Raw genomic sequence first — 18,115 nt, 5'->3', positions numbered from 1 at the left:
GTCCCCAGGAGCCCAGCTGCCTCCAGAGTCAGAGCCATCGCCTCTGAGGCTGGGCCTTCCCTGCTATTTCCTGACGTCTTGCTCCAATCACCACGAGGCAGAAGCAGAGGATGTGGCTTCTGGCCTTCCCCTCCTTTTCGCTGATGGGGCCACAAGGAGGGGAACTGGTTTTGTTCCCAGTAGCAATTGCAGGATGTCACTTGGCCAGTCGGAAAGGTGTCCATTCCAGTACATGGCCTGCCACACATTTGGTAAGTGCTCAGTAGCGGGAGCAGGTTCAGCCAGTCCGCCTGGGGCTCAGCATGCTCATCTGGGAAATGGGGGTGCTGACCCCCGCCTTTGGCCAGGCTCACTCCTCTCCAGCCTTGATTCCCTCCTCTGCATGGATGGGAGGCAGAAGGAAAGGAGGACATAGGAGCTGCAGGCAGCGGGAAGGTCCTCTTCCACCTGCTCTTGGGCAGGCACCTCGGCTGTCTTTGAGCCTAGTTCTGTAGCAGGCTGGATGAGTCTGAAGTTTCAGAGGGTGCCTTCAAGTGAGCTGAGGGCTTAGCGATAACCCCTGGCATGGCCTGGGTACCAGGAAACCCACTGGTGGGCTGCCAGATGCCAGGCCCTCAGAATTTGTGCCTCCGGTCGGTGAAGAAGAGTCTCCGAAGCTTGTCAGGCTGCAAGGAAGGAGAAGATAGTGGGGCCTGGGGTTGCTGGACAGGGAGGGAAAGACCCAGGCTCTGAGGACCCCTCATTGACCTTGGGTTGGGAGCCCAAGCCCAAGAAATGAGGCCAGGTTGGAATTCTGATGGTTGATGCCACAGGCCTCCCAGTGCCTGAAATCCCACCTTTAGCTCTCCAATTCTGGATGCAGGGCCCACTCTCTTCTGGCTAAGGAGAGGAGGGGAAAGAGGAGTGTAGAAAGGGTAGTGAGCCTTCCTGGTCTCCCTTGACCTGCAGCTGGCAGCCTCAGGATGCACTGGTGTTCGAGGTAGGGTGGGGTGAGGCTGCACCCAGGGCCTCAGGGATGGGAGACGACATGGGACAGCTGCAGGGTGAAAGCAGACAGGGGGTGTGGCCTCTGAGGTTTTCAGGACTGTCCACTGCCGGGTCTGTGCTCCCCGGAGAGTCAGGATCTTGAAGGCTGCTGTCCACGGGGTGTGTGGGTACAGCCCTGCCCTGAGGGAGGCGCTGTCGGCACTTCCAGGGAAGATCTGCGTGTGCCTGAGATCTGAGGCCTTGCCCATGGGGAGGGGACTACCAGGTTTCATTGTCTCCAGGCAAAGGCAGAGTATGGTTGGGATCGAGGGCTCCAGAGAGTTCATCTGCCTCCCTGGGAACCCTGGACCAGCCCTGCTCCTGGCCACTACCCTCCACATTCCTGTCCCCTCTCCTCCTTCCTTATCAGACCCCTGCAGAAACTGAAAGGGAGGGGAAAGGACTCCTGGTCTGCTGCAGAGAAAGCCCTTAGAAGGGCCTGGAAACGCCCATCTTACACCCAAATCTAGCAGCTGCCTCTCCCACCACCGCCACCACCACAGAGCCTCAGAATGATAGCTCTGTTCATCAGGAGCCATCTTTGGGCTGTGTCCTGAGCAGGAGAGGCTGTCTAGCATTATCCTCCAGGCACCTGCCTCTGGGTACAAGCAGAGGATCAGCCCATTTTACAGATGAGGAAATGGAGGTCCTGGGTAGGGTTGCTAAGTAATAATACAGATGTCCAGCTAAATTTAAATTTCAGATAAACAAAGGAATAATTGTGGTATTTGAGACATACTTTAAACTGATTTTGTAATGTTTTGTTTTGTTTTTTGAAACAGGGTCTCACTTTGTCTCCCAGGCTAGGGTGCAGTGGCACAATCTTGACTGATTGCAGCCTTGACCTCCCAGGTTCAAGCGATCCTCCTGCCTCTACCCCCCCAAGTAGCTGGGACTACAGGCCACCACGCCTGGCAATGTTTTGTATTTTTTCATAGAGATGGGGTTTCACCATGTTGCCCAGGCTGGTCTCAAACTCCTGAGCTCAAGCGATCCACCTGCCTCCACCTCCCAAAATGCTACGATTACAGACATAAGCCACCATGCCCGGCCTAAAAACTTCATTGTTTTTCCGTAATTCTGGTGTAACTGGTTGTCCTGGAATTTGTCTTGCCCAAAGCTATAAGGCTAGGGAGTAGGGGCTAAGGGGCCGTTCTCCTGCTCCCAGAGGCTCTGAGACCCCTGTAGAGGCTGAGGGGGAGGGGCCAGGAACCCTGGTCTGCTGTAGAGAATGCCCTTAGAAGGGCCTGGAAGCCCCTGTCTTACATCCAAATCTAGCAGCTGCCTCTCCCACCACCACCACCACTTCCAGGCAGATGATAGGGCTGGAAAATTCAGGCACTTCTAGGCAGTGGTGGTGACCTGCCCTGCCCACGCCTGGGGGCTGCAGGTCAGTGCTCTCTAAGGGCCGGGAGCCGCCCCACCCCATCATGGAGCTCACCTTGTGTGTCCATCCGGTCTCCTTGCTTTTGGCTGCTGGGATCTGCTCATAGGTGTTCCCAGGCTCTGGAAGCCCTGGGGTCCCTGAGATCCTCCTGTGGCCAGAGTCCATGGGCACTGACAGTTTGCTATATGTAGGACTGGTCCCAGGATGTGGGGCCCTGGCTGGGCCACCCCAGCGAGCTGGGATCTGCTCATAGGTACTGCCTTCTTGGTCTGGTGCCTTCCTGGCCTCCTGCAGGAGGCCTTCTGTCCCGATGAACTCGTAGAAATCTTCAGAGCTGCCCTGGGAGCAGAGCTGAGCCTTTGGGCTCACCTTTGGAAACTCGTGCCTCCAGGTAGCCCCCAGGGACCCCATGGCATCAGAACTGGAGGACAGGAGGAACCCCCAGGAAGTGGGAGACTCTGTGGGCCCTTGGTCTGGGTTCACCCCAGAGAGGACAGGCACCAGGCCATCAGGCCTGTTCTGTTCTACATCTGAGAGTCTCCTCTGGGCCTCACTGCCTGGGGAACAGGACTGGCTGCCAGCTGGAACCGGGCCATGCCTGCTGGACCCCTCTGTGCCCAAGCCTAGCCGTGCCTGGTTTATCTTCCTCAGGTCTGCATAGATGATGTCACTGGGGCCTCCGAAAGACTCCTCCAGGAGGGAGGGACTCCTCTCAGGGAGTGGGGGCAATCTGATGGGAGCCTGGAGAGACAGGGACAGAGAAAGTCTTAAGGGGCAGCCCATCACTAAGATGCCCTCCAGTAAAACCTCTCTCAGATAAGCCAAGGCCCACCATCTTGGCCGTAGTCTACCCGCCTGTACATGCGAGGGTTGGATCCATGGCACCCAGAGTCCCTTCCGGCTCTCATGCTCTAGGACTTGTTCTTTTTGTTTTTGTTTTTTGAGATGGAGTCTCACTCTGTCACCCAGGCTGGAGTGCAGTGGTGCAATCTTGGCTCACTGCAACACCTCCACCTCCACCTCCTGGGTTCAAGTGATTCTCTGCCTCAGCCTCCCGAGTAGCTGGGATTACAGGCTCTGCCATCATGCCCGGCTAATTTTTGTATTTTTGTAGAGATGGGGTTTCCCCATGTTGGCCAGGCTGGTCTCAAACTCCTGACCTCAGATGATCCGCCTGTCTCAGCCTCCCAAAGTGCTGGGATTATAGGCCTGAGCCACCGCACCCGGCCTAGGACTCATTCTTTACCTTGGCATTCAAGGCCTTGGGTCACCAGCTCTACCTCCTACCCAACTTCCCCCTCCCCTGCTCCTCCCACCTCCATTGTAGTCCACCGGTCCCTCAGAGCCCCCAGACCCACTCACTGCTGCATCTCCCTCCAGAATGCTCCATCTCTAAGTCCATCACTCATTTAACAAATATTTGGTGAGCACCAACTATATGCCAGACACTGTCCTTGGTGCCAAAGACTTTGGTGAGCAAAACTAACTCTTGGGAGCTTATATTCTAATCTGGGAGATGGGCGGCCTACTGCTGTACTGTGTAGCACAATATGGTTTGATGTGCTATATGATGGGCGAATATATCACAAGACAATGGAGTGTGGGGGCGTGGTCAGTGCTACAAAGAACGAAGCAGGGTCCTGGGCTAGAGAGAATGGCAGGTGGGAAAGGCGATATTTTCTGTCATGTAGGAGGGCCTCTCTGAGGAGGTGACGTTTAAGAAGAGAATGGAATGCAGTTAGAGTGTGAGCGATGCAGATATCCTGTAGGAAGAGCATTTCAGGCAGATGGTACAGCAGTGCAGAGGCCCTGAGGTGGGAGCAAGTCAGTATGTTCAAGGACGATGTAGATGGCCAAAGAAGCCAAAGAAAAGGCCTCACTGAAGCCTCCAGTGAGGAAGCAGGGGGCAGTAGGGCATCTGGTGAGGCTCTTGTGTGGCCTGGCGAAATATTTAGCTTTTATTCTAAATATGAGGAGAAGCCATTAGCATGCTGTGATCTGATACAAACAAAAATCTTTTGGCCAGGCGCGATGGCTGATGCCTGTAATCCCAGAACTTTGGGAGGCCAAGGCAGGCACATCACCTGAGATCAGGAGTTCGAGACCAGCCTGGCCAACATAGCGAAACGACATCTCTACTAAAAATACCAAAAAATGAATGAATGAATGAATAAACAAATAAATAAACAAACAAAAAAAGTTGGGCATGGTGGTGTATGCCTATAATCCCAGCTACTAGGAAGGCTGAGACAGAAGAATCACTTGAACCCGGGAGGTGACGGAGATTGCAGTGAGCTGAGATGGTGCCACTGCACTTCAGCCTGGGCAACAGAGCGAGACTCTGTCAAAAAATAAAAATAAAAAAGTCCAGGTGCGGTGACTAATGCCTGTAATTCTAGCACTTTGGCCAAGGCAGGTGGATCACTTGAGGTCAGGAATTCAGGACCAGCCTGGCCAGTATGTTGAAACCCCCTCTCTACTAAAAATACAAAAATTAGCCAGGTGTGGTGGCAGGCGCCTGTAATCCCAGCTGCTCGGGAGACTGAGGCAGGAGAATCGCTCGAACCTGGGAGGCGGCAGAGATTGCAGTGAGCCAAGATAGCGCTATTGCACTCCAGCCTGGGCGTCACAGCAAGACTCAGTCTCAAAAAAAAAAAAGAAAGCTCTTTCTGAGTCTCTCTCGTGGAGTGCCATGGAGAAGAATAACGTACTGACTCACAGGCACCCCGTGCTACAGCTTCCTGAGGGGTGTTCAGGCATTTCATATCCATTTTCTCATTCGAGCTTCATGAGAACCGCAGTTGTGGTAAACTGAGGCTCAGAGAAATTATGTGATTTGCCTAAAGCTAGAAAATGGCCAAGCCGAGGCTTGAACCAAATCTAGCCAGCCAGAGGCAGGCCATGGCATGGGTGAACTGGTTGATTCCAAGCTGGGTCTGCATCTCTCTGGGCCTGGCTCACCCCGACAGCTGAGGGAGTGGTTGGCCTGGCCTCAGGGTATGACTGGGAACTCAGCACTCACATCCCTGGTCTGGTAACCCTGACTCTACGTGGCCCAGAATGCGCCTTACCTCCATGCTTTCCTCCTGGGAGAGGTTCCGGGGAGTCACATCCAGGCTCTTCTGTGCATGGAGGAAGGAGACCTGGGGCTTTGGAGAAGAACGGGGGCTGGCAGCCTTGTCTGGGACCACTGTGGTGGGTGCCGTGGCAGGCGGGTTTTCCGGGTCCATGATGGTCTGGTGGAGGCCCCCAGTGATGGCATCATACAGATTATTGTCCTCTGGCTGGGGGGATGGAGATACAGCAGGCAGGTGGTCACACACGCCCAGCCAGTCTCCAGCTGCCTGCCTGAGACTGCTGGTAAGGGACTGAAACATTCCCACCAGGTCCCTGACCTCAGGTAAGACATCGTCACAGTCTCCCTTTGTCCAGTAGGGATCGTGACCCAACATGGAGTGCCCCCGGATGATAGTAAATAGGGAGGGCTTGAAAAGGGGTAGCCTGAGTGATGGACACCCCAGGCCTGGGCTCCCTGCCCCGCCACCCTCACCTGGGGAAGTGGGGCGCCTACCCGGGGGCAGGCAGCAGTCAGCGTCTCTCCAAAGGGCTCAAGCTGTGCCTCCTGGTAATGGCGCACAAGCTCGGCCAGGGTGCTGTGGCTCTGGGTGTCTCCTGAGATGATGTAACGCCGATTTTGAAGCTGGCTGATGACAAAATGCCTGCAGCGATCGTTGCCCCTGCAACACAACTGCCTGTGGTCTGGGGCTGCTGATCACAGGCAGCCCAGCCTTGGCCCAGGGTCTGAGCTCTGTGCCTGGGTGCGGGAGAGGGGTCCCAGCTCTTGATCCAGAACAGACCCGCCTGACCCGGGGCCACTGTGCCTCACTTGGAGCCACGGTGTGTATTCATCAGGAAACTAGGGAGACGTTTTCAAACCATGGGGCCCTGGGATCCTGGGAAGTACCTAAGCCTGTTCTGGTGGAGTCAGGGAGGGCAGGGCTGCGACTGGGGTGAGGCAAGTGAGGCACTCATCTTGGGTGCGAAATTTAAAGGGGTGCCAAAAACTCAATCAAGAAAACTGATAACGCAATATTTTAGAAAATCAAAATACAGGGAAAAAAATCCACAATGAACAAAACACCAAAGTTTTAAATAAAGACGAGATCTAACTCTGCACCTGTACAACCACCTCACTCTTCTCCCCACCGCCTCTGCAGCCTGTAAAGTCCCACCCTAAAATCCCACCCTCTTCACCTTCCTTTTTCCTAGAAGAGTAACTTCTAAACGATGATGTGCATACATCACAAACGTGCAGCTTGATGGATTTCCACATAGGAACCCTCCCATGTAACTGCCACTCAGATCAAGATACAAAACCTTTCCAGCCCCCAAGACCTTCTTGTGCTCACATCCCGTCAATGTCCCCCGAAGGTAGCCACTATTCTGACGCCTATCAGCATAGGCTAGTTAGTCTTGCCTATCAGAGAACTTCTGTAATACTTCTCTTCTGTGTCTAGCACTCAGCGTTATATGTTGGAGATTGATTCATGTCCACGTAGGATTAGTTTCTTTTTTTTTGTTTGTTTATATGTCGTATTCCAGTTAATGAAGAATCCACCATGTACCTATTCTGTTGATAGACATTTAGGTTGTTCCCAGATTTGGGCTGTTATAAATGCAGCTGCTGTGAGCATTCTTGTACATATCTTTTGGTGAATATGTGCTCATTTCTGATGAGAATATACCAAGGAGTAGAGTTGATGGGTCAAGGGTACACCTGTTTGACTTTAGTAAATCGTGCCAAATTGCTTTCTAAAATTATCGCAATGGGCCGGGTGCAGTGGCTCACGCCTGTAATCCTCGCACTTTGAGAGGCTGAGGTGGGCAGATCGCTTGAGGTCAGGAGTTCAAGACCAGCCTGACCAACAGGGTGAAACTCCCGTCTCTATTAAAAATTAAAAAAATAAAAAAATAGCCAGGCGTGGTGGTGGTTGCCTGTAATCCCACGGGAGGCTGGGATAAGAGAATCGCTTGAACCCAGGAGGCGGAGGTTGCAGTGAGCTGAGATCGTGCCATTGCACTCCAGCTGGGTAGCAAGAGTGAAACTCTGTCTCATGAGTAAAATAAAATGAAGTAATTGCAGTGTATGACAGCTCCAGTTGTTCCACATACTCAGTCTTTCCACTATTGCCATCAATTATTGCTTTAATTTGCGTTTCCCTGGTAGCTAATGATGCTCAACACCGTTTCATATGCTTATGGGCCTTCTAGGTTTTTTTCTTTTTGGTAAAGTGCCTGCTCAGGTCTTTTGCTTTTATTTATTGAATTACTGTTTTTGTCTCATTTATTTGTAGGAGTTCTTTATATATTCTGGATTTGAGTCCTTTGTTAGATACATGTATTCTAATAGATAACATCTCCAAGACTGCACGCTGACCTTTTTCTTCTCTTAATAATGTCTTTTAATTATGAAATTTCTTAATCTTGGCCGGGCGCAGTGGCTCACGCCTGTAATCCCAGCACTTTGGGAGGCTGGCGGGGGTGGATCACCCGAGGTCAGGAGATCGAGACCAGTTTGACAAGTATGGTGAAACCCCATCTCTACTAAAAGTACAAAAACTAGCCAGGAGTGTTGACATGTGCCTGTAGTCCCAGCAGTGAGCCAAGATCCCACCACTGCACTCCAGCCTGGGCGAGAGAGCAAGACTCCATCTCAAAAAAAAAAAAAAAGAAAAATAAATAAATAGATATTCTTAGTTTTAGGAAATCAAATTAATCACTCTTAAGATGAGTGACTTTTTGTGTCCTGTTTAAAAAATCGTGGTCTCTCATTTTCAAAGACGTTTTCATTTACCTATGACAATGTTTTCCTGTTTTCTTCTAGAAATAGTATTGTTTTGCTTTTCTCTCTTGGATCTGTGATCCACCTAGAATTAATTAACTTTCATGTATGGTATGAGGCAGCAGTAATTATTTTCCATTTAGATATCCAATTGCTCTGGCACCAATTATTGAAAAAACAAGCCTTTCCCCCACGGAATTGCAGTGACGCCTCTGTTGTAAATCTGGTAACCAAACATTTGGGACTGTTTTGGGCCTCTATTCTGTTTCATTTTTCTATTTGTATGCCTTTGAGCGGAGTTAGTATTCTGCCTAAGATCTCATCTGGAACAAAACGAAAGAAAAAAGTCCCTAAAGCTCAAAAGACTTTTGAAAACTACCGAGTTAGTATATTTCAAAACGCGTAGCAGTGTCAGAATAAAAATATTTTAACAGTGAACGGCTAACATTTATTTAAAGTCCTTACTATGTTTTATGCATTGTGCCAAGCACTTTTAAATGTATCAATCGATTGCACACTTTCATCCATCCTATGAAGCAGGTACTATCCTATTCCCATTTTACAGATGAGGAAACGGGGGGAACGGAGAAGCACAGTAACTTGCTCAAGGTCAGGGTTTGAACTCGGGCCTTCTGAACATGTGACAATTTTGAATCCGAATCTGAAGCCTTTTAAGTTGACCCTGCAGTCCTGGCCCCCATCCCTACTTAAGGAAGCCTTCTTCTCTCCTCTGTCTCCCTCCTCCCGACCGACCTGCTCTTGGGACAAGATCCAACATCACCATCTCTGCCTTTGTCCTGGCTGCCTCATCTCCCTTTCTCTATTCCCATTGTCCTTCCCTAGCCCAGATCTCATTATCTCACATCCAGGCAATCGCAGGGGTCCCCAGCGCCCCCACACCTCCAGCTCTGACTTCCAGTCCTCTCTCCACAGGCTGCATAAAGGACCGATGCAAATACATTGAACCAGATCATCCGTCATGGTCTACAGACAGCCAGGCATCTAAGGCCATTCTAAGCTTCTCCTGCCCTTCCCTCCAGGCATTCCTCCAAAGGAACCAGGTGTTCCGCTGCACCCAGCAACCTGCAGCTCCCCCAGCACCCTTGTCGTTCATCCTCTGTACTTTTGCACATGCTGCTCCATCTACCAGAGATGCCCCTCTAAACCCCAACCACGCCCTCCTTTCTGCCTTGCAACTTGTATTCTTCCTTCTATCCTGGGCTCAAAGTTCACCTCTCTGAAGCCTCCCCTGACCCCCACTCACCTCATTTGAAGGCCATGGCTTTATCCCTAGCATATGGCCGGTGCTGCTCAGGAAATGTCTGCTGAGCATGTGATGGATGAATGAGAGAGTCAGGAGGCAGGACCCAGGGAAAGCTAGGCAGTCTGGGCTGGTGGGGCCTCTGTACTAATCTGCAAGGCTAGGTTATGGTAGGCTGAGCTCGCTTGTCCCGAGGGCTTCCCCTCTTACCTGTAAGACAAGATGTAGCCGGTGGCTCGGTCACTGAGGCGGATAAGGAAGGACCCAACAGCTTTGTCCCTGAGTAGTTGCTCCGTCTGCCTGGGCAGAGGACATACCATCAGCTGGGGTCTGTGTCCTAACGGCAGCAAGAGCAGCCTGACTTAGGCCTCTCTTGGAATCCCTGCTGGCCATGCCTTTGGGTCCCAGACTTCCAACCCTTTGTAGAGGAGCCACTCAGACCTTTGGAGGGGTCTGTGGCCCGTCAGGGCTCAGTATGTGGTCTATCTGGGCCCGAATCATTAAGTTCAAGACTGTCTGGGGCTGGGTCCAGGTCTGAAGCTATATGCAGCCCCCAGTCCCCACGGCAGCCTCACTAGCAGGAACCGTGGTTGCTGACCCTGGCCACTCACTCTCCACCTGGATGGCTGTGTAGCAAGAGTAAATCCACACAGCTGGAGATGTCGAGGTTTAGTGGGGAGTCCGTCCCTCAGAACCACTGCGTAGAGTTGTGCAGATGTGCACTCCACATGAGCTGCTGTAGGGAGAAGATGCCGCTACGCCTGAAGCAGCTAAAATGGACTCATTCCCCTTCCTGCCCCCTTCAATCCCAGGTGGTGTGGGGATCGCTCCCATGTGAGGCCCCTCGGAATTGGACCTCACCATACGGTGAGCTTGAGCCTGGACACAGTTTCCCATTGGAGGCAGTCGAGATTGGAGAAAGTTAAACTGAGATCAAAGGATATCTAAAAGCAACTTTGCTAGATGATAAGGTGATACCTATGTGGTCTGAGAAGACATTGTGTTTATTTTCTGTTTCTGCTTTTTATGACTTTGTCTACCCATTTGCTGGGTCCTGTGCTTGTTCTTGTGACTGCTGTTTGCACAGTTAACAGGCTTACTGCCTCTCTGGTGCCTTGCATAGATAGTTAACTTTTTAACTTTAGCTTTCCCCAACCTGATAATGAGACCCACCTGGTTGACTTGATTGTATCAGATTGTGTACCTGATTTTACTATTGTGTTATCTGCTGCCTAAGCTTGTATCCGAGGACTTTCTGTTCCCTTTGATGTATGAGATATTGGTATCTGTTCCTGCAAACGAAGTAGGACAAAGATATATATACTAACTGTGTGCAAAATAAATTTGTCATTTGAGCAAACGGCTCACTTGACCCTCCGGACCTCTCTATTCTTTCTCTCTTTTCTTCCAGCGCACTCCCCTATTCAGGTTGGAACCCTCTTGCTGGCCAAGAGTCCCCGGCAGACGTGCCGGCCGACCGGGAGCCCAGAAGGTGGCTACAGAGATTTTCCACATGGTGCCAAATATTTTGGAGGCATGGTGAAAAATTCCAGCTGTCTTCTGGTTTGGCAGTGCATTGACCAGATGCGTATTCCCTCACCCAATTACTCACCAAATACTGAGAGCCTGCTCGATGCAGCTACATAATTTGCAGGACCGGGTGCTAAATGAAAACATGGGGCCCCTGGTTCAAAACAATTTAGAATTTCAAGACAGCGACAGAAGAGCATTAAACCAAACGTGGAACCTGGTTACCCTGTGCTGGTGTGCAAGTCAGTGCCCGTAAAGCTGGCCCTGGGTCTGTGCAGGGGCTGTGCCAGGACCTAAGGACTGGCTGGATTTGTCGTTCCTTCATCAGACGTTTCGGCTGCTTGGAGATCCAGCCCAGATAGAAAGCCAAACCCATATCTTGGCCTTTGTACGTAGGGCAACCGTGCATCCAGGTTTGCCTGGGATGGCCCCGTTTACAACAGTTCTCCTAGCTTAGTTACTAATAGTGTTCTAGTTTGCATGATAAATGAAAGGGTCCCCTAGTTACTCATCGAGTCAGGGGATGAGTTACTCTTCCTGTCCTCTGGCAGCCTGGCAGCCCCAGCCGTCCTCCACCTGTGCTGAAGTAGAGGCTCCTGCTCTCCCCAACTCTGCCCACAGAAGCCACCACCAGAGGACGTGGTGCCTCTCAGTCTGTTCCCCTGCCCACCACCTCCCAGGGCCCCTGCCTAGCCCAGGGAAAGGGCAGGAACCAGTCTGATCCGGAGTTCCCAGACCATTTTCTCAGCCCCGAGGGGCTGTAGGCTATGGGGACCTGTGGGCGGAAGCAGCCTTACTTGCGGGTGACGAATCCGTGAAACCAAGGAGGCAGGGCACCGTTCTGCAGAATGAAGGGGGCCTGCGTCTCCATGAACCACTTCAGGGCAAGCTCCTGGAGTTCAGCCAGGGCCTGGCTGCCCCCTGCCCCGTTGGGATGTCTCCCCAGGCTGAGCTGCTTTAGACTGTCCTCCATGCTGGCGAGCCCTGGAGTGGAAGCAGAGCTCAGCCGGCACACATGCCTCTATATCTGCATGTACTCTGGCTCATTTGCCTGAGCGTATGCCCTACCCAAGGGCCCGCACCACACAGTGGCCCTATTGTCACCTCTAGGCTGGTGGCTGGCTCTCCCCTTTGATGCTTTGGGGTGGGGCACCTTGGCTGGCTGCAGACATGGGAGAACAGTCACCATAGCAGCCTGAGAGGGGTAGGGTGGGCCCTCCGTGGCTTCCTGGCCAGCAGATGAATGACCTCACTGGGTCTGGCCTTGTTCCCCCCCAACCTCTGGTCTTTGTCACAACTAAAGATCGGACCCTGGCAAAAGTCCACAGCACTGCCCCTGTGAGCAAAGCAGTGGATTTAGGTGTCCTTCCTTAGTGGAGGTTCTTTTTATTTTGGTGGAGAAGTTCTGTGCTAAGTGTTCCTTCCACTGTGTGCCATGTAAATCTGGGCCCTGGGAATAAAGCTGTGAATGAAACAGCACTTTGCCGTCATGGCACATACATTCTAGTGGTGGGAGACAGTAAACATGTAAGAATACAGAGCCAAACGGAGCAAGCATTTGGCTTAGAGACAAAGGCAGAAGAACAAGAGAGTGCATGGCCACGTTATGCAGAGAGAGTCAGGGGTTGGGGTCAGCCTTGCCCGGAGGTGACACTGGAACAGTGAAGGAGGAGGCCGAGCAGGTACCTGGAGGGGTGGACTGTGTCCTCAGCAGGGAGAAAGTACATGCAAAGACGAGGAGGTGGGACTTTGTTGCAGATTTTGAAGAACAACCAGGAGCTCATGTCGTTGCAACAGAGAGGGGACTTTGGCGTAGCTGGGTCCCCTGGAAGGGCAGGGATAGGCCTCTGATAGGAAGCTTTGGAGCAGTCAGGGCAATGGGACCGTGTGTTCACACAAACATCCCTGACTTTCTAATGTGTTTGCGAGTTTCCCAGCAAAAGTCCAGGCTGGGTGGATGGTGAGGCGGCAGATGGTGCAGTCAGCCTCAAGGATCTGGGTAAGACTCCCACTTCCACCGTACACTGACGTGGGTGTCTCAAGAAAGTTACTCAAATGTTGTAGATGACTCAATTTCTTCAGCTGTAAAATGGGCATAAGAAAAAGCTATTTTCTAGACTCTAGGGTCATTATAAGGACTAAGTGAGATGGCATAGTGGTTAATAATGAAGGCGCATTGATTTAAGTTCAAAAATAGGATGCAGGTACTGTGACAATATGACTGAAGTGATTTGTTGTCATTCCCCCTGCTTAAAGTACTTGATACATAATTATCTCTCACTCCATTCCACAGTAAGACAGAAATGCTCAGTTTCATTTTTCCTCGAGGCCAGACCTGTAATCCCAGCACTTTTGGAGGCTCAGGTGGGAGGATCACTTGAAGCCAGGAGTTCATGACCAGCCTGGGCAACATAGCAAGACCCTGTCTCTAAAAAGAAAAAGGCAAAACTAATCAATGGCAATAGAAGTTAAGACAGTGCTCTACTAAAAATACAAAAAAAAAAAATTAGCTGGGCGTGGTAGCGCATGCCTGTAGTCCCAGCTACCTGGGAGGCTGAGGCAGGAGAATTGCTTGAACCCGGGAGGCAGAGGTTGCAGTGAGCTGAGATCACGCCACTGCACTCCAGCCTGGCACCTGGCGACATAGTGAGACTGTCTTAAAAAAGAAGAAGAAGAAGAAAAAAAAGATAGTGGTTACCTTGGGGACTGGGTGTGGAGTGAAAAGCTACTGGTGCTTACGGGGTTCTAATTCTGGATCTGGTTGGTGGGTTGAGTGAGTGTGGACTGGGTAAGCTGAGTGAGTGCTCACTGTGTGAAGATTCACTGGCTCCGCACGCACGTTTATGCATTTTTCTATGTCCATGTTCTACTTCAATAAAAATGTTTAAAGGCCGGGTGCGGTGGCTCACGCCTGTAATCCCAGCACTTTGGAAGGCCGAGGCAGGTGGATCACAAGGTCAAGAGATCGAGACCATATTGGCCATGGTGGAACGCCGTCTCTACTAAAAATACAAAAATTAGCCGGGCGTGGTGGCACGCGCCTGTGGTCCCAGCTACTCGGGAGGCTGCTGAGGTGGAAGAATCGCTTGAACCCAGGAGGCAGAGGTTGCAGTGAGCCAAGATTGTGCCGCTGCGCTCCAGCCTGGAGACAGAGCAAGACTCTGTCTTAAAAAAAAAAAAAAACGGCCGGGCGCGGTGGCTCAAGCCTGTAATCCCAGCACTTTGGGAGGCCGAGGCGGGTGGATCACGAGGTCAAGAGATCGAGACCATCCTGGTCAACATTGTGAAACCCCGTCTCTACTAATACAAAAAAAATTAGCTGGGCACGGTGGCGCGTGCCTGTAATCCCAGCTACTTAGGAGGCTGAGGCAGGAGAATTGCCTGAACCCAGGAGGCGGAGGTTGCAGTGAGCCGAGATCGCGCCATTGCACTCCAGCCTGGGTAACAAGAGCGAGACTCCGTCTCAAAAAAAAAAAAAAAAAAAAAAAACGTTTTGGCCGGGCAAGGTGGCTCACGCCTGTAATCCCAACACTTTGGGAGGCCGAGGCGGGTGGATCACGAGGTCAAGAGATTGAGACCATCCTGGCCAACATGGTGAAACCCCGTCTCTACTAAAAATACAAAAATTAGCTGGGCGTGGTGGCGCGTGCCTGTAGTCCCAGCTACTCAGGAGGCTGAGACAGGAGAATTGCAGAGGTTGCAGTGAGCCGAGATTGCACCACTGCACTCCAGCCTGGCTCCTGGCAACGGAGCAAGACTCTGTCTCAAAAAAAAAAAAAAACAAAAAACAAAAAACCTTTTAAGAAACGAGGATGTTATAGTCAGATTTTCCTTGGTTCAAATTCCAGCTTACTGGCTACATGACCTTAGCCAGATGGTCTACCTGTCCTGCTGTTAGGAAGGTTCGTTGAGTTAAATCGTTAGAATAGTGTGTGGAGTAACGTAGTGACTAGGATTAGCTATTAATCTGATGATGATGATAGTGGTGATGGTGGTGGTGATGACGGTGGTGACGCAAGATTCCGAAATACTGAAGGCCGTTCCTGTTGGTAACTATTAGTATTATTACAACATCATCATGGGTTAACTGAACTCAAGATAAAAATGCCCGTGAAGGTGTGTGTGGTGCTTACAGTTTAGAGAAAAGGCAAGTGCGTGAGGCAAGCCTGTGACCTCAACCTGTGCAGCTCTGTCTCAGTTCTGAGCCATATTCTCCACCTGCGGGAAGAGGGTAACCATACTCAGCCCACCTGGGGATGGGGCGAAATACTACAGATAGGGCTTTTCTCACAAGGACAAGCACGTAGGCACATAGTAAGTGTTCTTGGAGGGTCAACTACTGGGAACCTCACTTTTATAAACCATTAATTCCCAGCCTTGACACTGGAAGAGTCAACTCCTGCGAGGGCACACGCTAAGGGACCATCATTTGCATACTTGCTAATTGGCCTTCCCCATTGCAAACATAAGCCAGGGATATCATGGAGCCAGAATGGAAATCCCAGGCCTGGGCTGACGAGGACTGGAACTGTTTAAAATGGGAAAGGGGGCTGGGCATGATGGCTCACGCCTATAATCTCAGCACTTTGGGAGGCCGAGGCAGGATTACTTGAGCTCAGGAGTTCGAGACCAGCCTGGGCAACATGGCAAGACCCATCTCTACTAAAAAATAAATAAATAAGCCGGGTGTGGTGGTGTACACCCGTGGTTATAGGTACTTAGGAGGCTGGGGTGGGAGGATCGCTTGAGCCCAGGAGATTGAGGCTGCAGTGAGCAATGATTATGCCATTGCACTCCAACCTGGGCAACAGAACAAGGCCATGACTAAAAAAAAACAGTTAGGGAAAGACGGGGAGGAGGAGGATTATACCTTGATTTTCCCTAAGCTTTCACTGAATTCAGCATTTCCTTCCACGGTGAATGTCGCTGGGAACGAACCTCATTAGTGTTGGCAACACTAGTTACTTTGTTACCAACAGAAGGCACAGATATTTTCATATTATTCCACAGTTGCTGTAGACATCTTGAGGTACCATTTTTGCTTATCAAAACCTCAAAACTGCAGTAATTAGACCCAACTCTGGATCTTGTTATTTAACATGCCAATAAGGCATATCATATAATATCACAAATATTCTCATAAAGTCTGCTTTGATAAAGTTTATTTCCATTGCTCTCTGTCTTTATTTTGTGCACTTAAAAAAATCTATTCCGAGGAGTCCATAGGCTTCATCAGATACCAAAGAGGTCCGTGGCACAAAAGGCTAAGGATGCTGGGGTGTAACCCAGAGTCGGTTTGCTGCCAAAGTGAGGTCCTGGAAGTATTCAAATACAAAGAAATGTGTTTCTATAATTTTCCATGAGGCACTTTCTCCAACTCCCTTTCGGGCTGGGTAGTTTTATGGGCAGAACTGTTCATTTTCCTAAGAAGACAAAGGCTTTGTATACAAAAGGGGGCAGAGCCCAGGATGGCTACGGGCCAGAGGTCAGATTCCAAAGTCAGGCAAATAATTGGGGGTCTCTGTTTCTATTCAGTGGAAATGTGGAGCTGGGGAAGGGCGAGGCCCAGGTGGGCTCCATGAAGAAGGGTCAGGGTAGGAAAGGGTTGTCCTGGACGGTGCTTTTCGTGTCACTGATCATTTCAACACGTGTGGTCACCTACTGGGTGCTGCGCCCTGAGCACAGAAAGGACGCTGGTGTAGTCCTGCTCTCCTTCCCCACCCTGGGGCCCAGAGGTGCAGGGAGAGGGAGTAGGAGGCTTCAGGCTCTGGAGGCAGACTTCTTGGCTTAGAATCCCAGCTCCCTTACTTGTTGGCTCTGTGACTTTACTGTGTCTGTGTCTTCATCTATAAAAATAAAAGGGAGAAAAAGCACCTAGCTGGTAGGTTGTGGCCATTCTCAGAGCTAACCTACGCAGTGCAGCGGCCGGGAGGCTCAGTGCACATACAGTAAACATTAGTGGACATCGCGATTCACCCACAGCTGCAAGTCATCCCCGGGACTGGGAAGTCCCCAGAATTCGAAGTCCCTGTCCCTAGCAAAACTTCCCTGTCCTAAGTTCCCCTCTCTCAAAAGGCTGCTTTTCCTATAGCACAAATAGATGGCAATGGATTATCCCACAAATGACTCTTCACTGAAGGTGCTCAGCCTGGCTTGCCCTTTCAGGAAGCACGTGGAGGTTTCTCCAGAAAGCTGCTCAGAGGTAGCGTCTCTCCAGCCATTTCGACGAAGGCCCATTGAATGTGCCCTAACCCAGCACTGACCCTCTCGCTTCTCTTTTTGAGTCTGTGCAGCAGCTGTGTTCGTTGCCAAGTTCTGCCGGCAGAGCCTGGTGGTAGAACACCAAAGCGGACTTTTCAGTAAATGCTTGTCACGTGCCTGTGTCAGTCTATGCACACCACATCTTCATAGCCCTGAGCTGTTTTATTAATAGGCCTGAATTAGTTCTATAGTACTGGGGAGTAAAGAATGAATGATACTATTTCTTAATTTGTCTGTCTCATTTTAAACTGTATCCCGTACCTACAATAGTGCTTGGCACAGGTAGACACTCAGTAGGTTTATTTTATTTTATTTTATTTTTGAGACAGAGTCTCACTCTGTTGCCCAGGATGGAGTGCAGTGGACACAATCTTGACTCTCTGCAACCTCCAGCTCCCAGGTTAAAGTGATCCTCCTGCCTCAGCCCCCCGAGTTGGTGGCACTGCAGGCATGCACTACCACACCTGCCTAATTTTTGTCTTTTTAGTAGAGATGGGGTTTTGCCACATTGGCCAGGCTGGTCTCAAACTCCTGACCTCAAGTGATCCACCTGCCTCGGCCTCCCAAAGTGCTGGGATTCCAGGTGTGAACCACCATGCCCGGCCTTCAGTAAGTATGTTTTAATTCATTATTCAAATAGATGATACATCAACATAGTTTTTAAAAAGACAAACATAAAAAGATATCAATAAAAATATTCTCCCTCCAGGCATTTAACTCCATCTACCCCATCCACCCAGTTACCAACCGAATTTCACTCCCACAGGTAACCACTATTTGTTGTTAAATGTCCTTCCTGGGTTTCTTT

General features: G+C 50.7%; 1 protein-coding gene across 1 annotated transcript; it reads right to left on the bottom strand.

The window, feature by feature from the left end:
• Window positions 1-614: 614 nt before the first annotated feature.
• SH2D7 (SH2 domain containing 7) lies at window positions 615-12,019 on the bottom strand. Its single transcript, XM_012457712.2, has 6 exons — window positions 11,844-12,019; window positions 9,727-9,816; window positions 5,985-6,150; window positions 5,485-5,697; window positions 2,468-3,154; window positions 615-665 (listed from the first exon to the last, which is right to left on the bottom strand). Exons 1-6 carry the CDS (start codon window positions 12,017-12,019, stop codon window positions 615-617), a joined length of 1,383 nt encoding a protein of 460 aa, XP_012313135.2.
• Between the last annotated feature and the right edge of the window lie 6,096 nt (window positions 12,020-18,115).

This window comes from Aotus nancymaae, unplaced genomic scaffold (assembly GCF_030222135.1).
Source record: "Aotus nancymaae isolate 86718 unplaced genomic scaffold, 86718_ANA_hifiasm-v0.15.2.pri h1tg000003l, whole genome shotgun sequence".
Classification (NCBI taxonomy): Eukaryota; Metazoa; Chordata; class Mammalia; order Primates; family Aotidae; genus Aotus; species Aotus nancymaae.
The sequence above is the reverse complement of the archived record's forward strand: the minus strand, read 5'-3'. Positions and strand labels throughout refer to the sequence as shown.

Bases quoted from the DNA above. Each gene is read 5' to 3' on its own strand.
- SH2D7 (XM_012457712.2), bottom strand. From the start codon at position 12,019: ATGGAGGACAGTCTAAAGCAGCTCAGCCTGGGGAGACATCCCAACGGG. The intron at 3,155-5,484 runs GTAAGGCGCATT...CTGTCTCTCCAG, and splicing joins CCCAGGAGGAAAGCATGGAG to GCTCCCATCAGATTGCCCCC. The intron at 666-2,467 runs GTGAGCTCCATG...CCTTCCTTGCAG, and splicing joins AGACCGGATGGACACACAAG to CCTGACAAGCTTCGGAGACT.